This window comes from Puma concolor, chromosome B4, assembly GCF_028749965.1.
Source record: "Puma concolor isolate L17-30 chromosome B4, mPumCon1.1.hap2, whole genome shotgun sequence".
Classification (NCBI taxonomy): domain Eukaryota; kingdom Metazoa; phylum Chordata; class Mammalia; order Carnivora; family Felidae; genus Puma; species Puma concolor.
This window is the reverse complement of record NC_141673.1, coordinates 136177243-136204811: the sequence shown is the minus strand read 5'-3', so window position 1 is coordinate 136204811 and position 27569 is coordinate 136177243. Positions and strand designations below refer to the sequence as shown.

The 27569-nt window shown below is 43.9% G+C and overlaps 1 protein-coding gene across 3 annotated transcripts in view; it reads left to right on the top strand.

Moving 5' to 3' along the window:
- TAF3 (TATA-box binding protein associated factor 3) overlaps positions 1-27569 on the top strand; it is a 184824-nt gene that overhangs the window by 139295 nt on the left and 17960 nt on the right. For all 3 annotated transcript variants that reach the window (XM_086714997.1, XM_086714998.1, XM_086714999.1), the window contains exon 4: positions 7631-7713. In XM_086714997.1, coding sequence (XP_086571123.1) covers positions 7631-7713 — 83 coding nt within the window. The remainder of the gene's footprint in view (positions 1-7630; positions 7714-27569) is intronic.

Below are 27569 nucleotides of genomic sequence, written 5' to 3'. Positions count from 1 at the left end.
CCAATGAAGATACCGTTAATTGAACGGAGATCTGCGTGGTAGGTTGAAGGAGCCTTGGGCTTGGAATCCAGCAAGTCTGAGTGAAGATCCCGAGCATGTTTTTTAGTTTCTTTACTCCTTAGGTACTCCATCTTTATTTAAAGTGGGCTTATGGTAACTCACACTTGTTGAAAAGCAGCAAAACAGTAGTAGTTAATATTTACTGAGGAATTACTGTAGGCTAAACACCATGTAGACACTACACATAAGTTTAATTTCTTACCACAACTCTGTAAGGCAGAGACCATAATTGTTATCGCTTTAAGGTGAGAAGCTGAGGCCTAGAGAGACTAATCAGGTTGCCCACGATCACACAGCTCCTTAGTATGTAAGCAGGAGCCGCGATTTCAACCCAGGCTGTGAGATGCTACAATTGATGTTCTTAGCCACGATACTTTCCTACGTGAAAGAAAAAGCGGATTAATTGAAATAATGTGTGCAAGGCCCCCGGCTTAGTGGTGCGTCATCAGGAGGAAAGATCATCTTTCCAGAAGGGGCAGTGATCCAAAATAGAGTGGCTTAGGCACAGTCTTTGTTCCCCGTTACATGCAATAGTACGCGCTAGTCAGGGTTACGGGTCTGATCTTTCACCTCTTTAAAAGAGAACCAAACTGATTGTTTATGGAAAATGTATTAAGAGCAATTATGCTGCCTAGTCACATCCCCCTGGTAGCTTTAGCAGTGAGGAAGGTAACAGTACATTTCAGAGCAGTCACAGTGTCCATTTCCGTCTGTCGGTGAATGCACTACATGACTTCATTTAGTTACTGTGGGTTTTTGAAGTTTAGATGAATGTTCCAGGACTACTTTAATTAAAATTCACTCTTGGCATCTTAAGTGGTTTTTGGAAGGAGGATTGCTGTGAAAAAAAAATAAGAAGATGTCTCATTATTTGTTAGTGGAAGTGGACAGTCGTACATAAAACCCGATACAAGACAGGAGCCAAAATCCATCCGTCAGATTTGGCAATACTGTTTTTATGCTCTCGAGTATGATCTGAGAAGGCCTGGGAGAGTTTCCTCCAAAAGATGATGATGTCACAACCCGCAGTGCTGGCCCGCTAAGATCGTGGGCTTTGGCAGGCATACGGACGTGGCTCTCAATTCTAGCTCCACAAGTTCCTACTTTGCACCAGCCTCTTCAAACCCCTCGGGCCCTCTGCTCCCTTCCCTCTGTCTGTCTATTCAGTACCCAGAAGAGACCGCAAGATACAGCGTAAGGTATGGGTTACCTCTGCTTACAAACAATAATCTCATACCTTCTCCAAGACACTTTTGGCTTGTAAAGGCCTTCTTTTCTGCCCTCTCATAGAAAACTCGAAGCGAAGACCAGTTGGTGTCATTTAAGATGACTCTCCAGAATTTCCTTACAACTAACCAATAATGTTGCTGATGGGCCCAACAGATGATCGAGATCTGCTTGCAGCAAAAAGCTCATAAATTCCATAAAGGATTCCCCCAGTTTTTATGCTCCTGATCAATGAATGCTGTTTTGGGCGAACATCAGCTACTGGATGAACTAACTCAGATAGTAAATGATAAGAGTAACTGCTGTTTATCGAGCGCATACGAGCGCCAGACCTGGCCAGAATTTGGCTGCCAACAGCCCGGAGGGTTTGGTGGTGTTGCTCCTGCTTTGAGTGGAGGCAACTGCCCAGGAAGGTTGAGTAGCTTGCTATAGCTGGTGGCTTGAAGAGCTGGAAGTTGGCCCAGCTCTGTCTGAGCAAAGCCCGTGTGCCTGTTACCCAAAATGGCCTTCTCAGCCGGTCACCCCCACGGAGCTGATGAGAGGGACAGACAGGGCTTCACGCTCGGGAGTAAGGTGAACTGTGATCTTGGAAAAGTTTAGTCCCTGAAGAGACCTTAGGGAGCTCCTGTTCGACCACCATATTTTAGAGCACCAGCAGTGGGGGTCCTCTGTGCTTTAATGACTTCAGGAATAGGCACAGTTAAAATGTTTCATGTTTCTTTCACCTGTCCCCAAACCCCTTTGCATTTGCCCTCAAATAATCTTTTATTGAATGAAAATAGTTTATTATGTGGAGGATGACAGTCTTACTGGTTTGGCCTTTAACAAAAGGCTCTCAGTGTTTTCCCTTCTGTTGAGAGTGATGGACTCCTTTCCAGTCTTTTCTCATCAGCTCCCATGATTAACTAGTGAAATGAAGGGTTTACAGTAAAAAGAATAATCCAGCGAAAAGGGGGAAATATTCCCTTCCTGTTCCTTGTCTCTGTCTGTTCCAAGAGGAAGCCAGCAGCTTAACGTTTGCACGAGTGTGTTTGAATTTATAGACGCTTACCGGAGGCCACCTATCTCCAAGTCTTTGTGTGAATGAACGTGAGCGCTTAATGAGAGCCTGCGTTCCGTTTCAGTTGTCCTTACTGGATTCCACTTGTCATGCCTAACCACACCATAGAACTTCTTCTGGCTGTCTTTTTCATATCTTAAACAGTTTATTGGTATTTAGAATTTGTTTCTAAGTTGAATTAATGTAAAGACCTCAGTTGGTAAGAAAGACCACAAGGGGCTTACCAGCCACCCTAATTCTGCATCCGGAATATTAGATGATCAACATTGGCTCTTCGTCAGTGCTGTTTCTGGATATTTTTCTGACACATTAGCATAGATGGGGATCTGATGTAGCATTTACTGAACTTGCTGCTACCCTATCTAGCACACATACATTTTTTTTTTTTTTAATGAAAGAAGTTTAACGTTGAAAAAATAGAAAATAAAAACTTGGCCAGATTATATTGACAAAGCTGCCCATTACCTTTGCAGAAAGTCCCTGTCAGAAGATAAACTTTAAAGCTGGAATGCATGAAAGAGTTCCAAGATAGAATTTAAATTTAAACTGATTCTTTATAGATAAGCTTTTTAAAAATCCACCTCTTTGCTTCAAGTCAGGATTTTAAAAATAAATTTCCCCTTTAAATCTCTTGAGCGATTTTCATTTTTTGCAAGGCCGCACTGCTGGTGTCCTGGAAAAATGGAGAGTTAGAGCTTTATCAGTTGGTGCCCCGAGGTATGTGGCAAAGAAGCTAAATCCTTGAAGATTAGCAAAAAAAATGCAGCACATGGCAATAAGGGGCTTATATGACTACTAGTATTAGTTCAGGTGAAAGCAGTATTGCTTATACATAAAACTGGACAAATCCACTGACAATGTATTTTTAGTTAGCTACAAAGGAGTCTTCTATTACTGGACTTTGCTCTTTGGTGGATTGGGAAGCTTAGTAATCCACTGTAAATGCTCTGCGCGCCCCAATTCTCCGCTCACTCTCAAGTGCACTGCTTTTATTTTAACCCTTAGACGCTCACGTCGTCCCCAGGTTTTGGCTTGGCGCCCCTGGAAGATGGCATAAGGCATGTGGTTTAAGGAATTGAGATAATTGGCATTGAGTTTATTGATTTCTGGGAAAGCCCACGCGAGAAATTACTTTGTGAACGCAGGAGGTGTCTTTGTTTTTATTTTGGTGAGCTTCTTGGGTAAAGTTAATGTAAACCGAAGTCTGGCATGACATTTTAATGTAGAAATTGTATTTCCCGTATGCATCGTATCTCCCGATGTATTATTAGCATCCTCGTTAATCTTTTTCTGTACTTGCTTGAATGTTATCTTTAAGTTAAATGTTGAAGTTCAGCTTCTTTAAGAATAAGAATTAAATTAAGGTTTTAAGTATTCGTAGGGTAGGATTACTAGGTGTCCTGGTTTGCCCGAGACAATACCAGTTTACACACTTTTTGGGGAGCAAATAACAGCCCCCGCTTTAACTCCCAAAGGTGTCCCTGGATGATGTGCTCACCACATGGTCAATTACAGGTAAAATTTGGAACTAAGGTAACGTGTTCTGAATCATTCATTAATTCCACAAGTTTACGAACAATCTCGTCTTCGGAGCACGTATCTACCGCTTTTAATTGGACTCACAAAATGTATCTGTTTCTGTTTGCTCATTTTGTTTTTGCATGTTGTGCCATTTAACTTTTTACAACAGTAGGTCATAAGCAAACCATGTCTTGATTCTTTTACTCTGACGAGTTACTTAAGACAGCATCAAAAACCCAGCCAGTTGAGTGGAATGGAGTCGAGGCCAACATCAACCACAATTTCCATGTAAACTAGTTAGCCTTCTGTAGAGGAAAAATATTTTACAACCAACGCTAGCCATCTCACAAATATATGTCATTCATCATAAAAGACATTTACAGAGAAAGTGAGTAGCTGCCTCCATGTAAGACATCAGCATTCCCAGCAAAAAGGACTCCAAATGGGAGGCAGAGAGTCAAGGGCAGCATGGGAGAGCCCACCTGTGTCAGGAGGCCTACCTGTAGGTAGTGTATTTACTAACTTTGTAAACTCTGGGCAAACCACTTAATCCTTCTAGTCCCCCGTGCTCGAGGGTGACAATACCTTCCGCACCCACCGTGCAGAGTTTGAAGAGCCAATCGGATCCCGAATATGGAACACACTTCGTGCTACGCAAGTGTGAGTTATAATTATTGTGTAGTGTGGTAACAGGAATCCACCAAATTACAGTGTGAAGAAGCATAATGATAATAAAGATTTTTTTTTTCAAGGTAGAGCAGCTTTATGTTTAAATCAAGCTTAAGAAAAGATTAAGTACGTGATTAACAACGTTGTGGGTCAAAGGAATATGGAATCTTACTCATCACTTATGACCGTATGGCCCTGAAGGCTTGAAGAAATAGAGCAACTTTATGCAGTTTTCCATTCTCTGAAACAAAACTGAATCCAATCCCACTTTTGCTGTTTGTGTGACCTTAGAAGAGAAAAAGGAAAAGGAAAAATGGTTGCTTCCTATATGATCCAGTTTCCCTGTAAAACAGAAACGGTAATGCCTACCCTACGTGTTGGTTAAAAAACCCGTATGGGAACATCTGAAAAATATCCATCCATAATGCCTGGCAAATAGTAAGTGGTTTAAAATGTTCGGTTTGGATATATTTGTCTGTTCTTCCACAGATACTACAGAAAGGTAAGGAAAATAGAGAAATCGTAATAGTTTACAAAATACACCAAACTAGTGTTTTTCAGATTTGGTTACATAAGGAACTCTTTGTTACGAAGGAGTGGGGGGGGGGGGGGGTGAGGGGGGAGTGGATGCAAACCCTAGCTAGTTACCCATGGGTCTTGCTTTGACCACACCCCAGTGACCCTTGGTCCCCTAAGGCCTTAAGGAAAACCATTGGACATACCAGCCAAAGCACTGGCAAATGGAGGAGACATTTGCCAAAAGTGAGACCATTTGGAGGCGCAGGTTTGTATAGGGAAGTTGGTAAGTTTAAGTTTCCAGGTGGTGAGATGAGATATACAGGATATTTAGTTGAAAATGCTCGGGTAATATTCTGTTTCGGTCATAGGTGCCAGTGGCACTAGTCTAGAGAGGGAGGTTTTGAAGGCATGATGTATGTGAAACCTACGATCGAAACCATGGGCGTGGACGAGCTCAGTGAAGAAAGTGAGGAGTGGCGAGGGGGCCAAGTAAGGTCAGGACATCGTAGAGGAGAAGGAAGAGGTGTGGTAAGACCCACAGTGGAGAACATACCAGGACATCAGGAAATGATTGGTGTCTGGGGAGCGTGGCTTTAGTGGCCTGGCTGGGACAGAAAGCGGATTGGAGTGGGTCGAGGAATGAGTAAGTGAAGGCAGAGACAATAAAGTGAGGCTGGAAAACAGGAGAGCTTGTCAGCAAGATGCTGAAGGGCAGGCAGGATTTTTAAGATCGCGGGGAGCACACTTAAAAGCTAGAAGGAAATAACGGAACTGCAGAGTTGAGGATGCCTAGGTGAGAAGGAAGTTTCCTTAAAAGACTGGAGGACACGGACGAGTGCGGTTGTGGGTGCAGAGAAGTTTGTAGGTTATGGGCTCAAGAAGTCCTGCCTGGTGGCCTCAGTGGGTTTTCCTATGGAGTTCGAGGGGCAGAGGAGGAAAGGAAATCACGGGATAGGTCTCGGCTCGGAAGAGGTAAGGGTGTGACGTCATTGCTTCAGATAAATTCTTTCAATGTATCTCCTGTGCACTTACATGCCAGTGCCTGTGATGGGCACTATGAAGTAGCGATAAACACAACAGACACGGTCTCTGCCCTTGACCTAACTTAGCTGGTCGTCCAGACACACAGATAGCATTAAAGGCACAGATGGAATTGCAGTTTCTGATGGTACAAGTTTACATGATCTTTACATTTTTCTTTGAAATTACTCCGTGCCCTCAAGGATGATTTTAGATTGATCCTGGGCAAATGGTGAAGTACCCAAGGGGCAGGGAGTTCAGAGTGCTTGCACTTGTTAACTCAGTCTTGGAGTGCCTCCCACATGCCACACACTGTTCAAGACAGTGGTCGAGAGGGGCTCAGTCGGTGAAGCATCCAACTCTGGATTTCAGTTCAGGTCATGATCTCACAGTTTGAGACTGAGCCCCACGTCAGGCTCTGCATTGACAGCACAGAGCCTGCTTGGGATTCTCTCTCTCCTCTCTCTCTCTGCCCCTCCCCTCCACGTGTGACCTCTCTCTCTCTCTCTCAAAATAAATCATTATTTAAAAAGAGAGAGAGAATGGCTGAAATCATGGATCTTGATGTGACGATGGATTTAAAAAAGGGGGATAGGTAAAAACACATGACAACATAGTAACTTTGATCGATGTGCAACAGATTAACGAGATATATATCGAGCATTATGTTACATATTCATTCCCCTTCAGTGGTTTGCAGTGTAGTGTTGCATCCTTCCGTACCCCACGACCAGGGATGTTAAACATCTGGCAGTTCCTGGACACTTCCGTTCCCCCAAAGAACTGTCCCACCAAAAATGCCAACAAAACACTTGTTGAAAAACTCAGAATATAGATGGTAACTTGAACGACGGGGCTTCTGTTCAGCCTGCTCATTCAAAATACTCTACCATGGCCCCTTGAGACCACCAATTGTGAGGAACCCCTGTATAATCAGACTTGATCCCCTTTCTCTTAGCTCCAGTATTTGTGAAGATCTTCAACTTAGCCATCGGTCCTTGCCTTCACTACAAATCCTAGTGTATGTTTCTTCTTTTACAGTATTTCGGATCTGTTGGCCACCAGCCAAAAAAAAAAAAAAAAAACGGAGCAAGTACACTTGGTGTTTCCGTTTTCTTATATGATAACGCAGACTTAAGATGAGTTTCTTGTTTTTCAAGTTCCATAAATAGATGCGTTTTATCCTATTGTGGAGATATCACTGCATTTTTTTTTTTCTATTTACATGAAGTCCGGCAATGATGTAAGTGTTTGCCAAATGTCTAAAAACTCTAACAATAAAATGCAAGAAATTAAGCATGACCAGGAAGAAAGAAAGAACTCCCACGCTTAGGTAAAGTGAGTCAAGTTTGGGGAATTTCTCATGATGCCAGAGAACCTTCAGTTGTTGAGAAGCAAAAGCAAAATTCGCCCAGAGTAACCTTGCATCTGGCATGGTAGCCACATTTGAGGCTTAAACTGGCCTAGGAGGTTTATGGAAATGAGGCAGGAGGAGAAGAGGTGGGAGGTCTTTCGCTGAAAATGCATTTAACTCCCCTGTAATAACTCCAACAGATAAAAGTGGAACCGGTGCTTCCCGCCCCCAGTCCGGTCATCCCCCGGCTGACGCTGAGAGTTGGCGCTGGCCAAGACAAGATGTAAGTATACTCGTTGTCCGTTGTCCGTTAGAGCGAAGGGAATCGAACTTGCCCGTCTCTGCTCCTTCCTGGTGGGCTTAGAACTCTCACCTTTTCCGGGTGTGAATGTGTGGAGGGTCAAGCTTTATTTTGAGAATTCTTCATTTTTCAAGTTGTATTGGTTTCTTCCTCAGAGTAAATGCTTACTGCTTTCTTTGACATCCAGGATCCCTTCTTGTTCTTTTTCCCTTTTTGGAAGACATGACGTGGGGTCTGCGTAATTCTGAAGGTCCTGGTTATCTGAAAAGGGAGAAACGATATACTGGATGCACTCACTGTCCTATCCCTCTTCTCGAGTCATTCTTAATCACCGTGACAAAGAACGGAGATTCTCATGATTTTATTCTGTACCTAAAAACAAAGATACTGCCACCCAAAGGCTTGGTGAAGTCTTAACTGTCTGCTTGTTTGTTTGTTTGTTTGTTTAAGAGAGAACTGGAAATGTAAACCCCGTGATCACTGTTGGTCTTAATTTTCACAGGATCATCCTATCAGCTCACCCTTCTTTAAAGTAAATTTAGTTGGCTGGGTTTTTTTTTTAATTCATTTTTAAGATATGAATTAAGGTCTACAACACTCTTACGTGATTTTAATAAGGTGATAAAACATCGGTCTATTTTTGTAAATTATGGTAAAAACTATTCTTTTTCTAAAAATCATTCTGTATGTCGTTTAAATGAATTCCATCAGCTATAAGTACTAGTTTACAACCTTATTTTTTACCAGTAAGCCTGAAAATGGATTAGTTTAAATTGCAAACAATCAAATATTGTGTAGAAAATAGGCTTACAGGGCATTTAATTGTCATTCAGATTTTAGCCATAATAATGAGAGTAGGAGCCATGAACTTATATAGTAGGTAGAGTAGGCAACAGAAAATACGCTTTGTGTTCTCAGTGGTTCATTCTTTCTTAAAAGTTTGTGTGTGTTTTATGCTGCTGCGTCTGCTGATTCCAAATGTAATTCACTGAAAAAGTCCAATATCATTATTATGAACAGAAGTATAGAGGCAAATGTGATCTTCTAGGAAAGTGTATGTTCTTTTGAAGATTGAAGGAAGAAAATAGTTCATCCTTTTCTTACCTAAATTATCCGCATAATTTCCACCCTTTTTGGTTTCATCAGTAGGAACCTAGACAGTGGGTGGTAGTGTTACTGACGAGTTTAGACAGTATCACAGAAATACTGTAGATTCAGTCCTTTTTTTAAACCAGATACTCTTATACCCCATGCTCTCTATTTTACCTACAAAAATTTGAATGATGCCCTCCTCCCTCAACCAGTGGAGGACAGAAGGCTGATTGATGAGCAAGGAGGCCCAACCAGAGTAGCAGCTGACACCATCGTTGTGAAAATTCTATATTTGGGCTCATTCCTCTACGGGCAAGATATTCTTGTTTATCATTCAACAAATACTCTTCTCTTACTAGTTCACATTTATTACTATTTTCTCAGTAACTCACCATGACTTAATCTTTACTTCCACAAGAGTTCGGCTTGCTCAATCCCTTTAAGGTTTGTAAAAACACTTTGATAATAATATTCATTTCATCCACCCTTGAGCATCTTTCATTCATTCTGTTGACTATTTTTCTCCTCTCAATAAACCACTCATACACTTAAGATATTGTGAAATATGAAAAATAGATCCTGTTACCCTGGAACAGATTGTCCAGTATTAGGGAAATTGTAATACTCAAACATTCCGGACAAATTGCCCATGACAGTATAACATTATATAATATGCGAACCTTCGGATATTTAGGTAAATAACCCCCGTGTTATATGAATAATTAATCATTTGGCCAGAGTCAGGGACAAGGAAGTGCTTAAAATGAACAAAGGAATAAATTAAGTGAAATAGATTACATTTTAAAATAAGAGAGAAAAAGAGGCCCGTGTCACCTAGTAATAGGATTTTATGTAAAATGTATCTTAATCAGTAAAGAGCCTTTTTCTTTTTCTTTTTCTTTCTTTTTTAATCCAAATCAAGGATCAGCCCACTGTGGCCCATGAACCAAACCAGTTTTCGTGTGGCGCACAAGCCAAGAAAGCTTCGAAAAACTTAAGAGTATTTTATGACACATGAAAATTGTATGAAATTAAAAGTGATCTCTTATTGTTGTAGCATAAGGGTACGTGGCTTATTCCACGGCAATAATGGAAGAGAGGAAGTCGATTCGTACAAATGTGCCTTTACTCAGTTTGTGCGCACCTGGGGCTCTAGCGCGCTTTTGAAGTGAAGTTAACGAGCAGAGTAGGATGCGGAAAGGGGGGTTTAAATAGTCCAGGGGAAGGGGCTGTTTATTGCCGAGAACAGGCAGAGGATAGAACCTTTTGAAATTATGGGCAAAGGGAAAAAAGCTTTACAGGGCTCAAATTATACCCTCTCAGTGGAAGATCTTGAAGACAACATTTAGTTTCTAAAGTTTCCCAAGTGAGGAAGGTCTTCTGCCCTTGATCTGGGAAAGTACTTTGAGGTTAGATTATTTCCTCCGTCCTCTGTTGTTGTTCCTCGAGGCAAGACCGCGGTCCCTTGTTTTTTCCTTTCTGTAACGTGCCTGGAGCCTGTATTCTAAAGAACCTACGGGAAGTCCAGGACCTCCGCCAGAGAGCGTGGACATTCAGGGTGACTTTGCAGGGACTGCACTTGCCTTTAACACGCCCCCCGGTGAGGGGCACGCAGCGTTGCCCTCAGTCAGGAACGGAGGTGGAAGCGGAACACTAACCCTGAAACCCCGGTGTCCGCACGGTGAGGCTGGTGAGCAGAATGGCCGGGAGACACGGCACCGTGAGGCACATACGAAGACGGCCCAGGCCCAGGCCCACCTCGCGGTCGAGCAGGTGCGCGCTTCCCCAGGCACGGCCGCCTGGACTGTGTTGATGGGGATCGCGAAGTCACACTTGCACTTGGGGACGGGCCGTGTCATCTGTCCTCCCGGTCTTCCCGCTCACCGAGTTCGTTTATTCTGAGCAGGTGAGGAAGAGCGAGCTAGCTTACGGCGCTCGTGCGTTCGTCCGCCCATCTCTCGGAAGGGAACGGCAGAGCACGGTGCTGGGGCAGGTCGGGGGCAGGGACCGCTGGACGAGACGGTCCGGAAGGCCAGGGCCAAACGGGACCTACAGCTCTTCTCAGTTTAAGTGTGGGGCTCAAGGCACCGTTAAAGGAGCTCGTCATTGAAAGGGTGATCTTAGGGGCGGCTGGGGGCACTCAGTGGGTTAAGCATCCACCTTCGCCTCAGGTCATGATCTCGCCGTTCGGTTCGTGGGCCCAGCCCCGCGTCGGGCTCTGCTCTGCCAGCTCGGAGCCTGGCGCCTGCTTCGGATTCCGTGTCTCCCTGGCTCTCTGCCCCTCCCCTGCTCATGCTCTGTCTCCGTCTCTCTCTCTCTCTCTCAAAAATAAATACACATTTAAAAGAAATGTTTTTACTAAAATATTTTCAAAGAAAATAAGCATTTTGTGGCACCTGGGTGGCTCAGTCAGTTAAGTATCTGATTCTTGGTCTCAGCTCAGGCCACAAGGTCACGATTTGTGGGTTCAAGTCCCGTGTTGGGCTCTGCACTGACGGTGCAGAACCTGCTGGATTCTGTCTCCCCCTCTCTCTGCCCCTCCCCTGCTTGTGCTCTCTCTCTCTCTCTCAAAACAAATACATGAACTCTTTTTTAAAAAGTCCCTTAAAAAAAGGAAAATAAGCATTTTATATTTCAAAATGTAGCCAGATTTAGCTGAAAGGCATTTGACAGGGTGAAACGTGTATAGTGGGCTCTCGTGATGAGTTCTTTAGAGAAATCACAGCAGATGGTTTTTATCCTACTCTCTGCCTTTTCCCTCTTTATGTGAAACGTTGTTTATTTGTTTATTCATATATAACTTTTTTCCCAGTCTAAACAAACTGACACTGTCCCTTCGAGAACGTTAACTCAAAGAGAACAAGAAAATTACTAGACAATAGAAATAGGAAACTAATCCCAAGGAGAGGAAAAAGAAGCAAATGATTGCGTGTCAGATAGAACTATGCTGCCTAGCAATCAGGGCAAGAAGTGAAACAGCGTTTTTAAAAAGGAAGAAGATACCTCTCAGTTTCTCAAGAGAGACAAAGCTCTTCAAGGCACCAAACTTGAAATGTTATTCCCATGCCGATCCAGGGGAGAAAACAGTGCCTTCCGCGGCAGCCTTTACCGCAGACAAAAAGACAGTTTCTGTCCCACTGTTTCTTGCGACAAGCTCTAATCCAAAGGTATAGCCTCGTAGCCCACTCCGTGAAGAAGACTCTGGAAAGAATCCTCAGGTCTCTGGTTGAAACGCTTGTATCTTCGTTTTGTGTTGATCAAGACTCGTAGTGCCAAGTGACAGAAACCCCAATGAGCTTAAAGGGACAAAGTAAAAAGGGGTTTATTTGGCTTTAGGTGAGGCGGTCTCCAGGGTTCAAAAAGTGTCATTAGGACTCTGCTCGCTTTCCTATACTCCATCTTGCCACTGGATGGTGACGGACGTGGCCCCAAGTCACCCAAGGCTGGCCAGGTTCTCGGGGCTCAGCAGCCCTGGTGCCTCCCACCTCCCCCTCCCGCTCGCTCCCGTTACCAGTTCTCATGAGGGCCTCGGGGCGGGGGTCCCAGAAGGAAGGGGGGACGAGGGACAGGCAGAAATAATTGGCATCTTTTATTTAGGACAAGGCAGTGTTCACGTTTTGACGAAGAGCACGCGGAGGTGGCAGAGAGAAGAAGCTTGTCGGTTTGAAAAAAAAAAAAAAAAAAACAGATCCTTTAGAAGTCAAGTTCAAGTTCAAGGAACATTTCAGATCATCATCCTGTCAGATTTGGAGGGCCTTTTTGCTTTTCTATTTTTAATTTACTTTCTTTCCAATAAAACTGTCTGCTTTTGATTTAAAAAAAGAAAAAGAAAGAGATTGACACAAGATTGCCCTTGTTAGCTTGCCACTGAAACGGCAACATTTCCGGGGTGGTTTACCTATAAGAGAAGCCAAGGAACGGGAGCACTGACCCCCCACCCCCAAAAAAAAATCTTAAGAATAACGGTATTTTAAAATTTATGGCAAATGACTTATTTTTCATGCTAGTGAAAAATGTTGACATTACACATGAAGTTCCCTAAGGAGCTGAACAACTGGAGCACAAGTTGTGGGTCACACGTGACTCTTGCTCCCTGACTGTACTTAGAAACTCAGCAGACCCTGACCCACGTGTCTCAGCTGTAATTCCGAGGGGAAGCAGGCCAGAGTCCAGTTTTTTCCTACTCAGGTCTGCGGCCCTTTTCTGACTTTTCCAGACAAGGAGTCCTCGGCCTCCGTCTCTTCCTCTCTCGTTGTCGCGGACCTAAAATTATGATGAAATCTCCGCGTTTAATTTCCTCCCCTGGCACGTTGTCATTTGTTCATTTAACACCAAACATGCAGCGCATGTAAGGAAAAACACAGCACGCTGTCCGAAAAACTGACTTCAGGTTTGGGGAAATGCTTTTACTACACAGTAAAACAAGTGGAAAGATTATAATCAAAGCATTTCCATCTTACTTGTAAACAATTACAGCCGTCCGTGCATGGATGCCACATTAGAAGACTCGGGGAAATTTACTGGATTCCATTCTAATGCAATTAGAGCTAATTTCGTTCTTTAAATGAATAAAAGGTCAGCTAGTAAATCTAGCTTATCTTGAGTCCAGACTTCAATAAATTGTTTTATTTAATTTGTTGTAAAAGATCTTATCCTTAATGGGCCTAGGTCTTATTAGTTCACTTAGGTTTTAAAATATTTATGACCACCTTTTTAGATATGATTTGAATGATAGTTGGAAAGTTTCTCTCTGCGGTGTTATCAAGGCCCAGAATCACTAATTGAGTGAATATAGGAAGGTACTTAAGATTTGTTATCTAGAAAAAGCTGATGTGAACTTCCAGAATTTAAATGTTCTTTTAACCTGTGACAGGCAGAGACAATTTAGCTCTATCATGGTAACCTCTTGGATACTATCTGGCTATAATTTTCCCTACAGATCAAACTACTCACACTTCTCGTGTTTGTAACGAATCCGCACCTACTGATGGAGACACTTAGGCTCTCTTACTGTCACCGACAACAACATGGAACGTTTAAATTGTTTGCGTCCTACTCTCTCCTGTCATTTTATGGGGCAAGTATTCACCTAAAGACTTGAGAGGCCTGGTGGAGCGCTTCTTCTTCTCTATCCTCCCACCTGCCTCTGACGTTTATGAGATGGATAATCGTGTCACGGCAGGACTTCTGTGATTTAGAATATTGCAGCTTGAAAAAACTGCGGTTGCCAGAGTCGTGGGTTGAAGGATGTGCCACCGTGTGGGGCCGAGTGGCCGTGCCACCCTGTCCAGAGTGACCGTTTGGGCTCCTCACGGCTTGTGTGCCGGGCCCCATGGGGTGCGGCGTCCCTCCTCAGTTCTAGGAGCTTCTCCTTCCGGGCCTGCCTTCGTTCCCACCTCTCCTGCCTCTGCCCCTCCCCACAAGTGCCTTCCCCCCACCGTCCCCCCTGCTCCGCATCTCCCCCTCCTCCCTTCTTCTCCTGTCTCTGGTCTGAGAGGCTCCATCTAAACCTGCTAACCCGTATGGCGGCTCCCCTCTACCTGACTTCCTGTCTTGGTCGGACCCTCCTTGTGTGTACTTCCTCTGGGTTCCTCGGTCCCAAACCCACCGCATCTTGTTTCTGCTCTGGGAACTTTCCTGGAGCTTCTCACCAAGATCATTAGCCGCAGCCCCCGGAACATCCATCCTTCCTGCTACTGTGGACCCTGCTGCTTCCCCCAGGCCCTTTCTGAAACTTTCTCTTCTTTTGTCGTTCTTGATCCCACACGTTCTCTGTAGTTCTGTCTTTCTTAGACTTGCTTCTTTCCCCCCGCCCCACCCCTGCCCCTGGCCCGCCTTACTTTGTTCTTCTCCCCAGACTGCCCCAGTCACTCCTTAGGTCTCAGGTGCAGTGATGCTTTTCCAGCTGCGATTTCTCCCCCTGATGCCGACTAGGCTTCTCGGTGACCCACTGCCAAGTTCTGACTGAATGCGCAGGGGCACCGGAAACATAGCAGTGCCAGACTTGAATACACCGTTACTTCCTCCAGACTGGTTCTTCTTCTGTTCCTGTATCTATCAAGGGTGAGACCAGAGCCCCCGTTTTCTAGGGTAACTTGGAAGGAGGCAAAGGCTGTGTGACTACGGGAAACAAGACTAAGCCCTGAGCGTCTCCATAAAGCTCCAGAACGGTTGTTTTGAACAAAACTTAGGGAAAGAGAAAGACTCTGTCCTAAGAAGTCTCCTCGATCCTCACTTGGGCTCTTACACGTTGTGGGCGGCACCTGTAAATCTGGGTCTCCTTGTGGACGCGAGGGGCCAGCCGCCCCAGATGGAGGCAGTGTCTGTGCCCTTATACACTGGCGTCCGTAACTGGCTCCGAGCACAGATACCTTTAGCTGGGAAACAAAGCCATGAGGTACGGAGAGAGATTTGCTTCCCAGAAAGAGAAGCTGATTATTTTTGAAGGTTTGGCTTGTCACCTGCCCAGCACATACCCTCTTCCACCTGAGTTCCGAGCTCTGTCCTCACAACGCAGGAAGCCCCAGCGTTACCAGCCAGGCACAGAAGCATGAAACCCAGAGAGGAGTGAGTCCCCCTCCCTGCCTCACAGCGCCCCCCCCCCAAGCCACCAGCCAGCCGATCCCCAGGCCCTGCCAGTTTTGTTCCTAACATTTCCCAGCTGCGTTCCCTCTCCTCTGTCCCTGCTGCCACCCGGGACTGCTGTCCCTGCCCGCTCGCTCCAGAGCCATCTACCTAGAACCCTCGGGAGCGTTGGGAGGCTGGCTCGTTCCATCCAGCATTACCAGACTGCTTGCCATGTCCCATACGGAGCCGGATATTTTTCATCTTTCTTTTCTCCGGTGGAACCTTCTGCATCGTGTGCCTTCTGACCCCTGCCTCTCCGTCAGACGCATGTTCGTGTTCACCTCTTAGAAATTGTCATTTGTGGGGATGCCTGGGTGGCTCAGTCAGTCGAGCGTCCAACTCTTGATTTCAGCTCAGGTCACGATCTCCTAGTCATGAGATCAAGCCCCACGCCGGGCTCTGTGCTGACAGCCCAGAGTCTGCTTGGGACTCTCTCTCCGTCTCTCCCTGCCCCTCCCCTGCGCACACACTCTCACGTTCTCTCCAGCTCTCTCTCTCGCTCTCTCTGTCTCACTTGTTATTAGAAGACGTGGTCACAGCCTTCCTCCCCATTGCTACTCCCAGCTGACATCCCTCTCCCAAGTTCCCGGAATACGCTGTTTCCCTCTGTGTTGTTCACTCGGTATGCTTTATATATCTGTCTGTCTGTCTGTGGCTGTCCTCTTCCCTAGACCATGAGTCTCTTCGATATTGGTGTGTGTGCCCCATTCACCTTTTTTTTTTTTTTTTAAGAGAGAGAGAGAGAGCAAGGGAGAGGGGCGGAGGGAGAGGGAAAGAGAACCTTAAGCAGGCTCTGTGCTCAGCGCAGAGGCGGACGCAGGGCCCGATCCCCTGCCCCTGGGATCATGGCCTGAGCCAAAATCGGGTATCAGACAGTCCACCACTAGCCACCCAGGTGCCCCCCCGTCCACCTTTTATCTCCACTACCAAAGAGTAGGAGGCATAGGTGACTGAAAACGAAGATTTGTTGAGATACGTCCAAGGATTCAGACAGGCTCTTGGCTCTTCAACCACGGAGCTGATTTTTGCTCCGAGCAGAATTTCATAGATGTGGAGCGGTGGCCAAATAGAATTTAATGGAGTCGCTTTTCCAGAATTGCTTTCACATCGGGAGCAACTGTGTTTTGGTTAAGTAAGAAACAAACAAACTTAAGAGGAGCTAAAGGAGCAACAGAAAGGTTTGTCTTCTATTTTATTTTACTTTCTTCTTCGAGTATAGTTGCGGGAGCTTACTCTCAGCCCTACAGGAAGAGAAGAAAACAACTGCGTTTGGTACGGAAGTCTTTTGTCAAAGATTGCTTTTCCTTCCTGACCGTCGCTCTTGGTGTTCTATGTGATGTTACAGGTAATTTGAATTATAAGAAGATGCTGGAAATAAGTTGCTTCAAGGAATTGGAAGGTCTCACAGGTGGAGTGACCAAAATTTCCAAATTTGTTTTTAAATAGTATAAAGTCAGTCACTCTGTATAGTCTGTGAGAAAGGGAAATGTGGATCTTTGTAAGACCGGCATTATCTTTATAATGACAGCTGTACAACCCTGTATATCCTCTGAATAGACAAAAAAGGACACCCATCCATTTGAAAATGAAATTATTAGAGTTCTTTTTCTTCCAGGGTACCCTGGTTGTCCATCTGTGACTCTCTATGCCACATATAGTTAGGATTTTAACAAACAAGGAGTAAATAAGGATATCCGGGCAACAAAACGTGTAAAAACCCTGATCAGGATATAATAGGTCTTTAATAAATGTTACTTATATGTTTTTGCTTTTTAATAAGCTGACCGGACATTTGGTGTAGAGAAAAATACTTTTCACATAGGTGTTACATAGTCTTTTGCATCCTTTAGATAAAACCAAGTATAAAAAGCAAAAAGAACTTTTCAGAACATTTTGAACAAGTGCTACTGGCTATGGAAGTACTTGACTTTGTTTCTTAAATCCTGTTTTCTGATTATGAAAATAACACATGGCTAGAGTGTTTGGGTTTTTTTGCTTTTTAAGATAAACCGTCTAAAACCATGTAGCTTAGGAAGCGAATGCTCCCCTAAACACATCCTTCCCCAAATACTCCTCACCGGGTCTTCGGTGGATATTTCAGCAATTTTTTCAAAACTAAATATGGGGCGCCTGGCTGGCTCAGTCGGTGAAGCGTCTGACTCTTGATTTCTGCTCGAGTCCTGATCTCATGGTCATGAGATCGAGCCCGGTGTCGGACTCTGCTGACGCTGCAGAGCCTGCTTGGGATTCTGTCTCTCCCTCCCTCTCTCTCTCTGCCTCTCCCCTGCTCGCCATCTCCCTCTCTCTCTCTCTCTCTCTGTCTCTCCCTCTCTCAAAATTAAATAAATGAACTTTTTTTTAATATTAAAAAAACAAAAACTAAATAGGACGGGGACACCTGAGTGGCTTATTCAGTTAAGCTTCCAACTCTTGATTTTGGCTCAGGTCATGATCTCACAGTTCATGGGGTCAAGCCCCACATTGGCCTCGACACTGATAGCACGGAGCCTGCTTGTGATTCTCTCTCTCTCTCTCTCTCTCTCTCTCTCTCTCTCTCTCTCTCTCTCTCCCCCTCTCCCTCTCCTCCTCCCCCGTTCACGCTTTCTCTCTCTTGCTCTCAAAATAAATGAACTTTAAGAACAAAAAAAGTAGGATGGTCTTACACATCCAGTTTTTCAAGTTGGCTCTCCCTCTTTTTTGGCCATTTCAGTTATTCCAGATTTTGCTACAACAAATAAACAGCATCCTCATATCTAGACCTTTGTGTATTCAAATATCGCTTGGTCAGAAAATATGAACGCAAGATTTTTAAGAGATTATAATGCCAAATTATCAGCCAAAAGCCCCTGCCCCTTGAAGTTCCCACCACCGATAACAAGAATGAAATAACTATGGCAGAGGAATTGGTCAGATCTGATGGTTCTGAAGTTCTAAGAAACTCTGGGGTAGCGGAAATGTTATTTTATATGTGTATCAGACTGACTTCTGTTCTTTCTTGACGTATCCATCAGGCCAAGGTTCGTAACTTTTCTCACCCTTCCAGGCTATTCTTGATGTGACAGGATACTAGAAAGAACTTTGAGGAGACCAGAGGACCAAAATCTGAAGGGGCCATGCAAACTCACAACTAAATTCTTTATTTAGGCTGGTAAGTAGGTAGGAGCTGCATGACCTTATTTTTTCTTTTTCTTCCTTTTTTTCTTTTTTATTCTTTATCTGTCTTTCTATTAGAATGATCTTAATTTTGAGTGTGACTTTACAGTCAGTGGAATAATTGCAAAAGCCCTTTCAGCCTCAGAGAAAATTTTATAAACATCATCTTATTAGATTTTACTTTATTTACTTACTGCTTTAAACTCCCTTGGACTTTTTTCTTTTTTTATATTAAAAAAAATTTTTTTTTATGCTTATTTATTTTTGACAGAGAGAGAGACAGAGCATGAGCAGGTGAGGGGCAGAGAGAGAGGGAGACACAGAATCTGAAACAGGCTCCAGGCTCTGAGCAGTCAGCACAGAGCCCGATGCGGGGCTCGAACTCACAGACTGCGAGATCATGCCCTGAGCCGAAGTTGGACACTCAACCCACTGAGCCACCCAGGCGCCCCCCCGGTCTTTTTTCTTTTTTAATGAACCTTCTTTTTCATAAAAATCCTTTAAACGTTAAAGCAACCAAGTGATTGCTCATTATATATTTTTTAAATTTATTTATTTATTTTGAGAGGGGGGACGGGACAGAGAGAGAGAGGGGGAGAGAGAGAGAATCCCAAGCAGACTCTGTGCTGTCAGCATGGAGCCCGATGTGGGGCTCAAACCCACGAACTTGAGATCATGACCTGAGCAGAAATCAAGAGCTGGACGCTTAACTGACCGAGCCACCCAGGCGCCCTGCTCATTAAGTATTTTATCAGTGTTCATCATAACTAGCCTATTTCTTTGGCATGTGGGAAAACATCTTTTTATCTTATCTCGTATTTTAGAGCTTAACAATTGGACACGTTCTTTGCCAAACAAATTGTTAAAACCCTCTTCACTCTCATTTTGGAAGATCATCTTTATTATCAAAGATCTAAGATCAGACAGTCTAAGAGGAGAATAATACTGCAGCTGTCCAGAGTAGGGTACATATTATACTATGTATACACAAGTGAAAATGATATATGCATATGTAAGTGTCAGGAATAGGATACATATCATACTATGTAAATGAAAATGCATAGCCTGTAACTTTCAGAAAGTTATATTAGCCCACAATATATGTGTATATCTATATTTCACTTACTTACTTTAGCCCATAGAGGTGAAAATACATATATGTATGTATATCTATAAGTATTTTCCAGGCCGTTTACAGAGGAGGGTAAGAATTTATGGGCAGCATGGTGATTTGGAGTGACGACACAGCAGCTATTATCAAATTTTAATATCTTTTAAAGAAGTGGTGTTGGATTTTTCCAAGCATGACTGCAGTAATAACTGAATTTTATAACACTCCAGTGAGATACAAATCTTAATCACAATCTTGTTCATTTTTCAAGTTCACTGAATACCGGCTTATTGCTTTTAATGTTTTCAAATAACTTAGATGTTCTTTAATCCTAAAATGAATGAATGAATGAATGAATGTTTTTATCTTTTATGGTTAAATTGCAACTCCAGCATATTTTCCTGTGAAAGCAACTTTTTCTGAGTAACTAAGCAGCCTCCCCTGTAGACTTCAGGCTCAGAGAAAGATATTAAAAGTAAAGTCTCCCTGTGTTGGATAGCATTTGGCTTTGCTAGTCCTTACTAAAGGCCCCCTCTTATTTGCTGGAGAGAAGCAGAGGGCTTTCTGCAATCATAACATCTTTTAGAAGTTCTGGCTCCAGAAAATTTATTTTTCGAGAGAACACCGTCATAGGTTTACATTTTTAAAAACTTGATCTGCATTCAATAAATATTAATTTTGATTATATACATAGTACAACTGTACTGTCAGAGGAGATAACCCTTGTGCAAGTGGCAAATTGGAACCAGATTTCGGTTCTCCTCTCAGGAACGTCGACAGAAATAATCATAATTGAAAGTAGAACGTGGAACAGGCTACAGGAGGTACATCTAAAATTATACAGAAGTTCAGGGTGATTACTTCCAGCTAGGAAGAGTTAGAAACGCCTCGGGAGAGAGTAGAATTTGAATAGAGCCCCAGAGGGCAAGTAGAATTTGGAAATGGAGAAATGTGAAAGGAAAAATAAAAGCAAAGATGCATTAAGGCAAATAACCAAAGCTCATTTTACCCTAAGAAATTTTAATGATTCTGTTGATACAGGAGTGCATTCGTGCCCTAGCTTTATTGTGTTTTATGAACCTGAATCATTCTGGATAAAATGTGTATTGCCAGCATTTGTTTAAAAGTTTTTATTGTGAGGGCCACCTGGTTGGCTCAGTCGGTTGAGCATCTGACTTCGGCTCAGGTCACAATCTCGCGGTCTGTGAGTTCAAGCCCCGCGTCGGGCTCTGTGCTGACAGCTCAGAGCCGGGAGCCTGCTTCAGATTCTGTGTCTCCCTCTCTCTGCCCCTCCCCCTCTCACACTCTGTCTCACTCTCTCTCTCTCAAAAATAAACAAACATTAAAAAAAATTTTTTTAATAAAAATTTAAAAAAAGGTTTTTATTATGAACATTTTCTTTTATTTTTTTTGTTTTTTTTTAAATAAAGTTTTATTTATTTTGAAAGAGAGAGAGAGAGCGCGCAAGGGAGGGGCAGAGAGAGAGAATCCCAAGCAGGCTCCACACAGTCAGTGCAGAGCCCGGCCATGCAAGACTCAAACTCACAAACTGTGATATCATGACCTGAGCTGAAATCAAGAGTCAGTCACTTAACCAACTGAGCCATCCTGGTGCCCCTTTATGAACATTTTCAAACAGAAAAGAAGAAAATGATAAACTTTCGTATCCCCATCACCTGATAGGTTTAACAGTTACCAAAATTGTGCCGCACTTGCTTGATCTAATAATCCTTTTCTTCTTTCTTTCTGCCTAAGGCATTTCCAAGCAGATCCAGGCACAATGTCACTTAACCGCCACGTACTTTAACATGCTGCTCTAGAAATAGGGTTGGGGCACCTGGGTGGCTCAGTCGGCTGAGACGCCCACTCTTGATTCTGGCTTAGGTCACGGCCCAAGGGGGGTGGGATTGGGCCCTGGGGCTCTGTGCTGAGCGTTGAGCCACTTGAAAGTCTCTCTCTCTCCCCTCTGCCCTCTTCCCAGCTTGTGCGCGTGCTCTCTCTCTCTCTCTCTCTCAAATAAAATTTAAAAATAAGAAATAAAAATCAGGTTATTTTCTTGTATAATCACAGTGCCATTATCATACGTCAAGTATGTGAAGCTTTTCTTGTTCTTTAATACCCGGTCCATAGTCAGATGTCTCCCTTTGTCTCAAAGATATATTATGACAGTTGCTTTGTTTGTATCAGGATCCACACCGTACTAAGTACCTTTTAATCTAGAGGTCCCACCCTCTCTCCGTTTTGCCACACAGTTCAGCTGTTGAAGAAAGCAGATAATTCGTTCAGTAAGAATGTCTCACTTTCTAGATTTCTCTGTTTACTCCCTTGGAGCCCTGTAACAGGCATTTAATGCAAAGACTTCGAGCGCGGAAGATTTGATTAGATTCAAGTTCAACCTTTGTGGGACAGGACACTTCACTGCTCTGTGGTTCTGACGGCCGCCAGCAGGCACATGTCTGGCTGTCGTGACGCCGTTGATGCTGATCAGTCACGTCATTAGGAGTTGTGACATGGTAGAGTTGTTTTTTTTTTTTGTTTTTTTTTTTTTCAACGTTTTTTATTTATTTTTGGGACAGAGAGAGACAGAGCATGAACGGGGGAGGGGCAGAGAGAGAGGGAGACACAGAATCGGAAACAGGCTCCAGGCTCCGAGCCATCAGCCCAGAGCCCGACGCGGGGCTCGAACTCACGGATCGCGAGATCGTGACCTGGCTGAAGTCGGACGCTTAACCGACTGCGCCACCCAGGCGCCCCGGTAGAGTTGTTTTTTAACTCAGTCATTCTTTTCACATTTATGAGCTGAGATCCTTCAATAGAGATGAATTTTGCTTTATCAGCTAGGGCATTTTGGTTACTCTGAAGTATCGCTCATATAGGAAAGGCAGGATAAATGCTTAATCCTTTCTTTTGACTCGCCAAGCTTTAGTGTGCAAGGGCTTGGTGGAGTCCACACCATAGTGAACCTCCTGTGGTGACCGTTCATTGGTTTTGGAAAGTGCTCCATTTCTCTGCCTCTCCCTCTCGCCCTCTTCCTGCCTCTCTCCCTCTCTCTCTCTCCTCCCGCCCCTCATTCTTTTTATCGGCATCGCTGATGGGAGCTTCTTCGTGGTGTCTTCCAGAATTTAATACAATCCCATTGATCCGTGAGAGTTCCCTCACTTTCTGACACGGAATGTTCCCTGCCTGTCTCACGTATTTCCTGCCGCAGACCTGGAGTCAGGTATTTCTTCAAGGAACACGCTGGTTCCTTTTTGCGGGAAATGGTTGTTAGGAACCACGGTCTGGTACTAGAGGCACTCATTGCTGCTGGGACGTCCGTGCTTCTCTTGGACGCCCTCACGGCGGACACACATTGGAAGTTGACAAGGTCATTTCCGGTGGAGACTTAACGTTACTGTTATTTCTTGGAATTTTTTCCTGTGTCTTTTCCTTTACATTAGAAACCTTCCTTGTAACAATACCACTGTTCCCACTATCAATAGGACTGCTGACTCGAGTGAAAGATTACGGGTTTTTTTTTTTCACTCTGTGCGTTCTGAAAATAAATTCCCTATGGACGTGTGACCAAAATGCTGTCCTCCTAAAGTCACCTGAAATTATCGGCCTTCTGTGGGGTTGTATCACCAACAGGATATACGGCAAGGTTCCTTTATTTCCATTTATTTCCAACTTGTCTCTCCAATTTTACAAACTCCGTCTCCTCGACATGTGAAAAAGTTACCTGACTCCAAAGGTGAAGCTATAATAAAATCTATTCGGAGAGGTCTTCCTTTCATGCCTCTCTCTGCCTCTACGCTTCCTATTCCTTTCCCTGGAAATCGTGACCATTTTTGGCCTCACTTTTTAAAAACTATCCTTCTACTGTATCTTTTTGTAAATATGCGAAAATATGCGTTATTGTTTATCCAAATATTAATGCCCGTTTAGGGTACTTTACAGATTTTGAACATTTGACAGTGAAAGAATAATCATTTGGGTATCTCCTTTGGAAATGAAGATTCGACAATGGCTATATTTTCCTCTAATTACTTCATGCGATTTGTTTCATTTTTCAAATAGGTCATGGCTGAATTAAAAGATAAAATGTTTCCTACTTGATACGTTCTTGGGCTATGACAAGATAAAATAGACGTTTTATGAGATGATGTAAATATTCAAGAGGCAAGCCATGAGCTTGAGGAATTAAATCCATTTACAGTTGTGTTAATTATATGAATGCTAAAAGTTGAGCTGTGAGGATCAAGAAGAATAAGGAGTAATGATTGATTTGAAGAATCCACATAAAACTGCTTCTCATAATTGTCTTTGGGTATTTGTTCCTTTTGATCAAATGTAAAATGTGGAAGGGGCTGTTTCACAATTTGGCATTTTAGGCACTGATACTCTAAAGTATGATTTCTCCTGAAGTCTGAGTATGTTGTTTACATGCCTAAATGAGATGAAGTAAATACGCGGCATGCCTCGTATTTACACATGCCCAGTGACCCTAAAACTTAGCAACTTAAAGCAATAAACATTTCTCACTTCCCGGTTTATGCGGGTCGGGAATTTGGGTGGTTTCGGACTCAGGTCTCGCGTGCGGCGGCCGCCCCGGGGCTGTAGTCCTGGGAAGGCCTGGCCGGGGCTGGAGCACGTGCTGGGGGAGTCGCACTGGGCGGGAGGAAGCTTCCGTCGCTGGTCACGTGGGCCTCATCCGGAGGCCCTCCTGACCTAGCGGCCGACTCCCCCGGAGCAAGGGATCCAAGAGACAGCAGACCAGAAGCTTCAGGGGCTCTGGCGAGGTAGCAGGATGCTGCGCACCATTGTTCCCACGGGACCATATTAGCCCTACACGGGCAGCCTGCCCGGCCTGGGAGGGGATGCACAGGGGCTGGAGGCCCAGGGGGGCGGGGACCTGGGAGGCCGACCGCTGCATTGGGTAGCGGTTGTAGCATTTCTAGGACTTCCAAAATGAGAAAAAGAAAGGAAAACCGTGATGTCTTGTGAAACCATTGTGACCCGCCTCTACAGTATTGCAGTCATGTTATAATGTTACATAATCAGCGGTCTTTTTGTGTGTGGTGTAAGGACTTAGTGTAAAATACAACATGGGAATTTGTTTTGTATGCTGTTTTCCAGAGGTACGTGGTATTTCTGAGATTGATTAGAATTTTAAATCCAAAGAAGAAAAGCAAGCTGTGGCTTAAGGAACCTTTGATTTATTTTATTTTTTTGTCCAAGTGGCTTTTCTTCTAGACACTGAAGAATTGCCCTGTTCAGAAGTTTCTGTTAAATTCCTGAAGGTGATTACAGTAGCTTTTACGTATGGCTTTATTTTGTGACACTTAAAAATGGCTGTTCAGGGGCGCCTGGGTGGCTCGTCAGTGAAGCGTGGGACTCCTGATCGCAGGGTCGTAAGTTCAAGCCCCGCACTGGGCTCTGCGTTGGCCTCTGCACTGGTTCTGGAGCTTGCTTAAAAAAGTAAATAAATAAAAATAAAAAATGGCTGTTCGCTTTGAAAGGTAAATAAGGAAGCCATTGCGAGGGAACCTGGGAGCGTTGTAGGCAGCGGAGGAGCCAGTGCCGAGACTCTGATCTGATCGCTTAGATTACGGGCTGTGGAGTGTTTGCCCACAATAGTTGAATAATGAGGATCATTAAGCTCCCCGGGCGGACATACCCAAGTCGTGTTTGCCTCTAACCTTGGAGGCTCCTCGAGGCAGAGAGGTGAGGACTGGCTCTTTATTGACTTGTCAGGCTGGGAGTTTGCAATACAGGCCAAGCAGCTCATGACCCATTCTATTTATTTCGCCGTCTTGCGGTGGGGAAACAGGTAAAGAAATCCCCCTGAAAATCCCTCCTTCTACACGTTTTTATGAATAACGCCAGTGTTTATAGCAGTTAGGGCGCTCTGATCAAATCCTCCAGAAGGTGTCACGTGAGCGGCCTGGACCCATTGTGGGACACAGCTGTGGGCGGTGTCGGTTTCCCTGCGCGGCGCCCCTCGTCCCCCGCACCGCCCTGGAGGGGGACCGGCCGTCGATTAGGTGGGGGAAATCCGGAGAAGCAGGGCACTGTTGTCAGCAGCCCGAGCTGGGCAGTGAAGGCCGGCGGGAGTCCAAAATTCGCTTCACAGTCGGCACATTGGGTTAAGTGACCATAATGTGTCTGGTCCATAAGCGATGAGGAATTATATCATGCTGTGCTGCTCATTTTTTCTGGAATGTGCAAAACTGAAGAGATGCTAAAGGGATTGTTCTTAAAGCTGTGTCTCCGTTTACCACGAAGTCACTTAGCCGCTAAAATCAAAAATGATTTTTCAAGCCCTTGTGTATTTTCTCACGAAATGCAAAAGAATCAAGAAAAACAAGTCACTTTAGTGACTTTCAGTGACCAGTCTCATCTCTCAGAAACAAAATTCGGACATGTTTTGTCTCATCACCCCTGAGTATCCACGTTAATGATTTTGCTTTTGCTACTCAGAAACTTTGAATGAGAAGTGCAGATACACATACACACACACACACACACACACACACACACACACACACACACACACACACACACAGCTTTAAGGGAAGTAATTCCATTGAACTGGAGGGGGGTATCAGGCGTTGTGGAAGGATTATTGTTATTGTGAGTGATTTTCATCAAAATGCCTTCTCTCTAAATTGAAAAATAAGAAGACGTGTACAAGCAGATGTCTCTGAGATTTCGGACACTTGTCCCATGAAGTGACTGCCAGTCTCTTTACACCTGTTGGCCACACTGCTAATGCTAAGCCATTCTTGGGGGCACCATGCACAGGCCTTATAGGTAAGAGAGGAATCTAAGAGAAGTGAAATAAAATGAAAGGGGATTGGAAAAAGTCAGGTAAGGCAAATAATATTCATTATGTGTTTGGTAGAGCTCAAAGCAATTAAAAGCACTTCCAGACAATAGCTAGACTGAAACCTTCTAGACGTGCTTGTACCTCACACTGATGTGATCATCATTTGTGGTCTTAGGGTGGGTATGTAGGTAAGGAATCCGAATCCATGCAGGCAAATAGAAATCTCAGAGGTCTTGGAACTCTTTAAGTAGTACGGAAGAGGAAATTGACCTGGTGTAAAAATTTTTAAACAGACAAAAACATTCAAAAGTAAAATATTTATTTTACAAGAGAGACCTCAATGCAATATTAGGCATGACGCTTATTAGAGTTGATGAATATGTATTAAGACACTGCTTTATACCGCAAATAATTCTAAGATAAATAAAATACCCAGCTTACTCCTACGAAATGTACTGCCTAATGAGGATGATAAAGACAGATATGCATGTACTTGGGATACAGAGTATCCCAACTGTGGACATTATATTTCTTTGAAAAGACCCAAGACCGTGAACCTACCTTAATATCTCAAAGCTGTTCAAATTTATGATTTTAATTATGTACCAGAATAGCATAGCTTCATAGAGTTCTCCTCCCTGACCCTTTTCTTGTTGATCTCTGTTAATGATAATATACTCAGTTTAGATACACTAAATTGAGCAGCTTTTGAATTTAGCTTGGGACTTCTACGGTAGACCGTGGTCAACATTTGGCTGGAAGGCTTTAGCAAAGCCATCATGTTTTCCCAGTCATTTATTAAATAAACTATAACCTACGTACAGAAAAGTGAACAGACTATAAGTATGGAATTGAAGCCATCATTTACAAAGTCCCAGCAACATTTTAGGGGCGCCTGGGTGGGCCAGTCGGTTGAGTGTCCGACTTCGGCTCAAGTCATGAGCTCGCAGTTCGTGAGTTCGAGCCCATGTCGGGCTCTGTGCTGACAGTTCAGAGCCTGGAGCTTGCTTTGGATTCTGCGTCTCCCTCTCCCTCTGCCCCTCT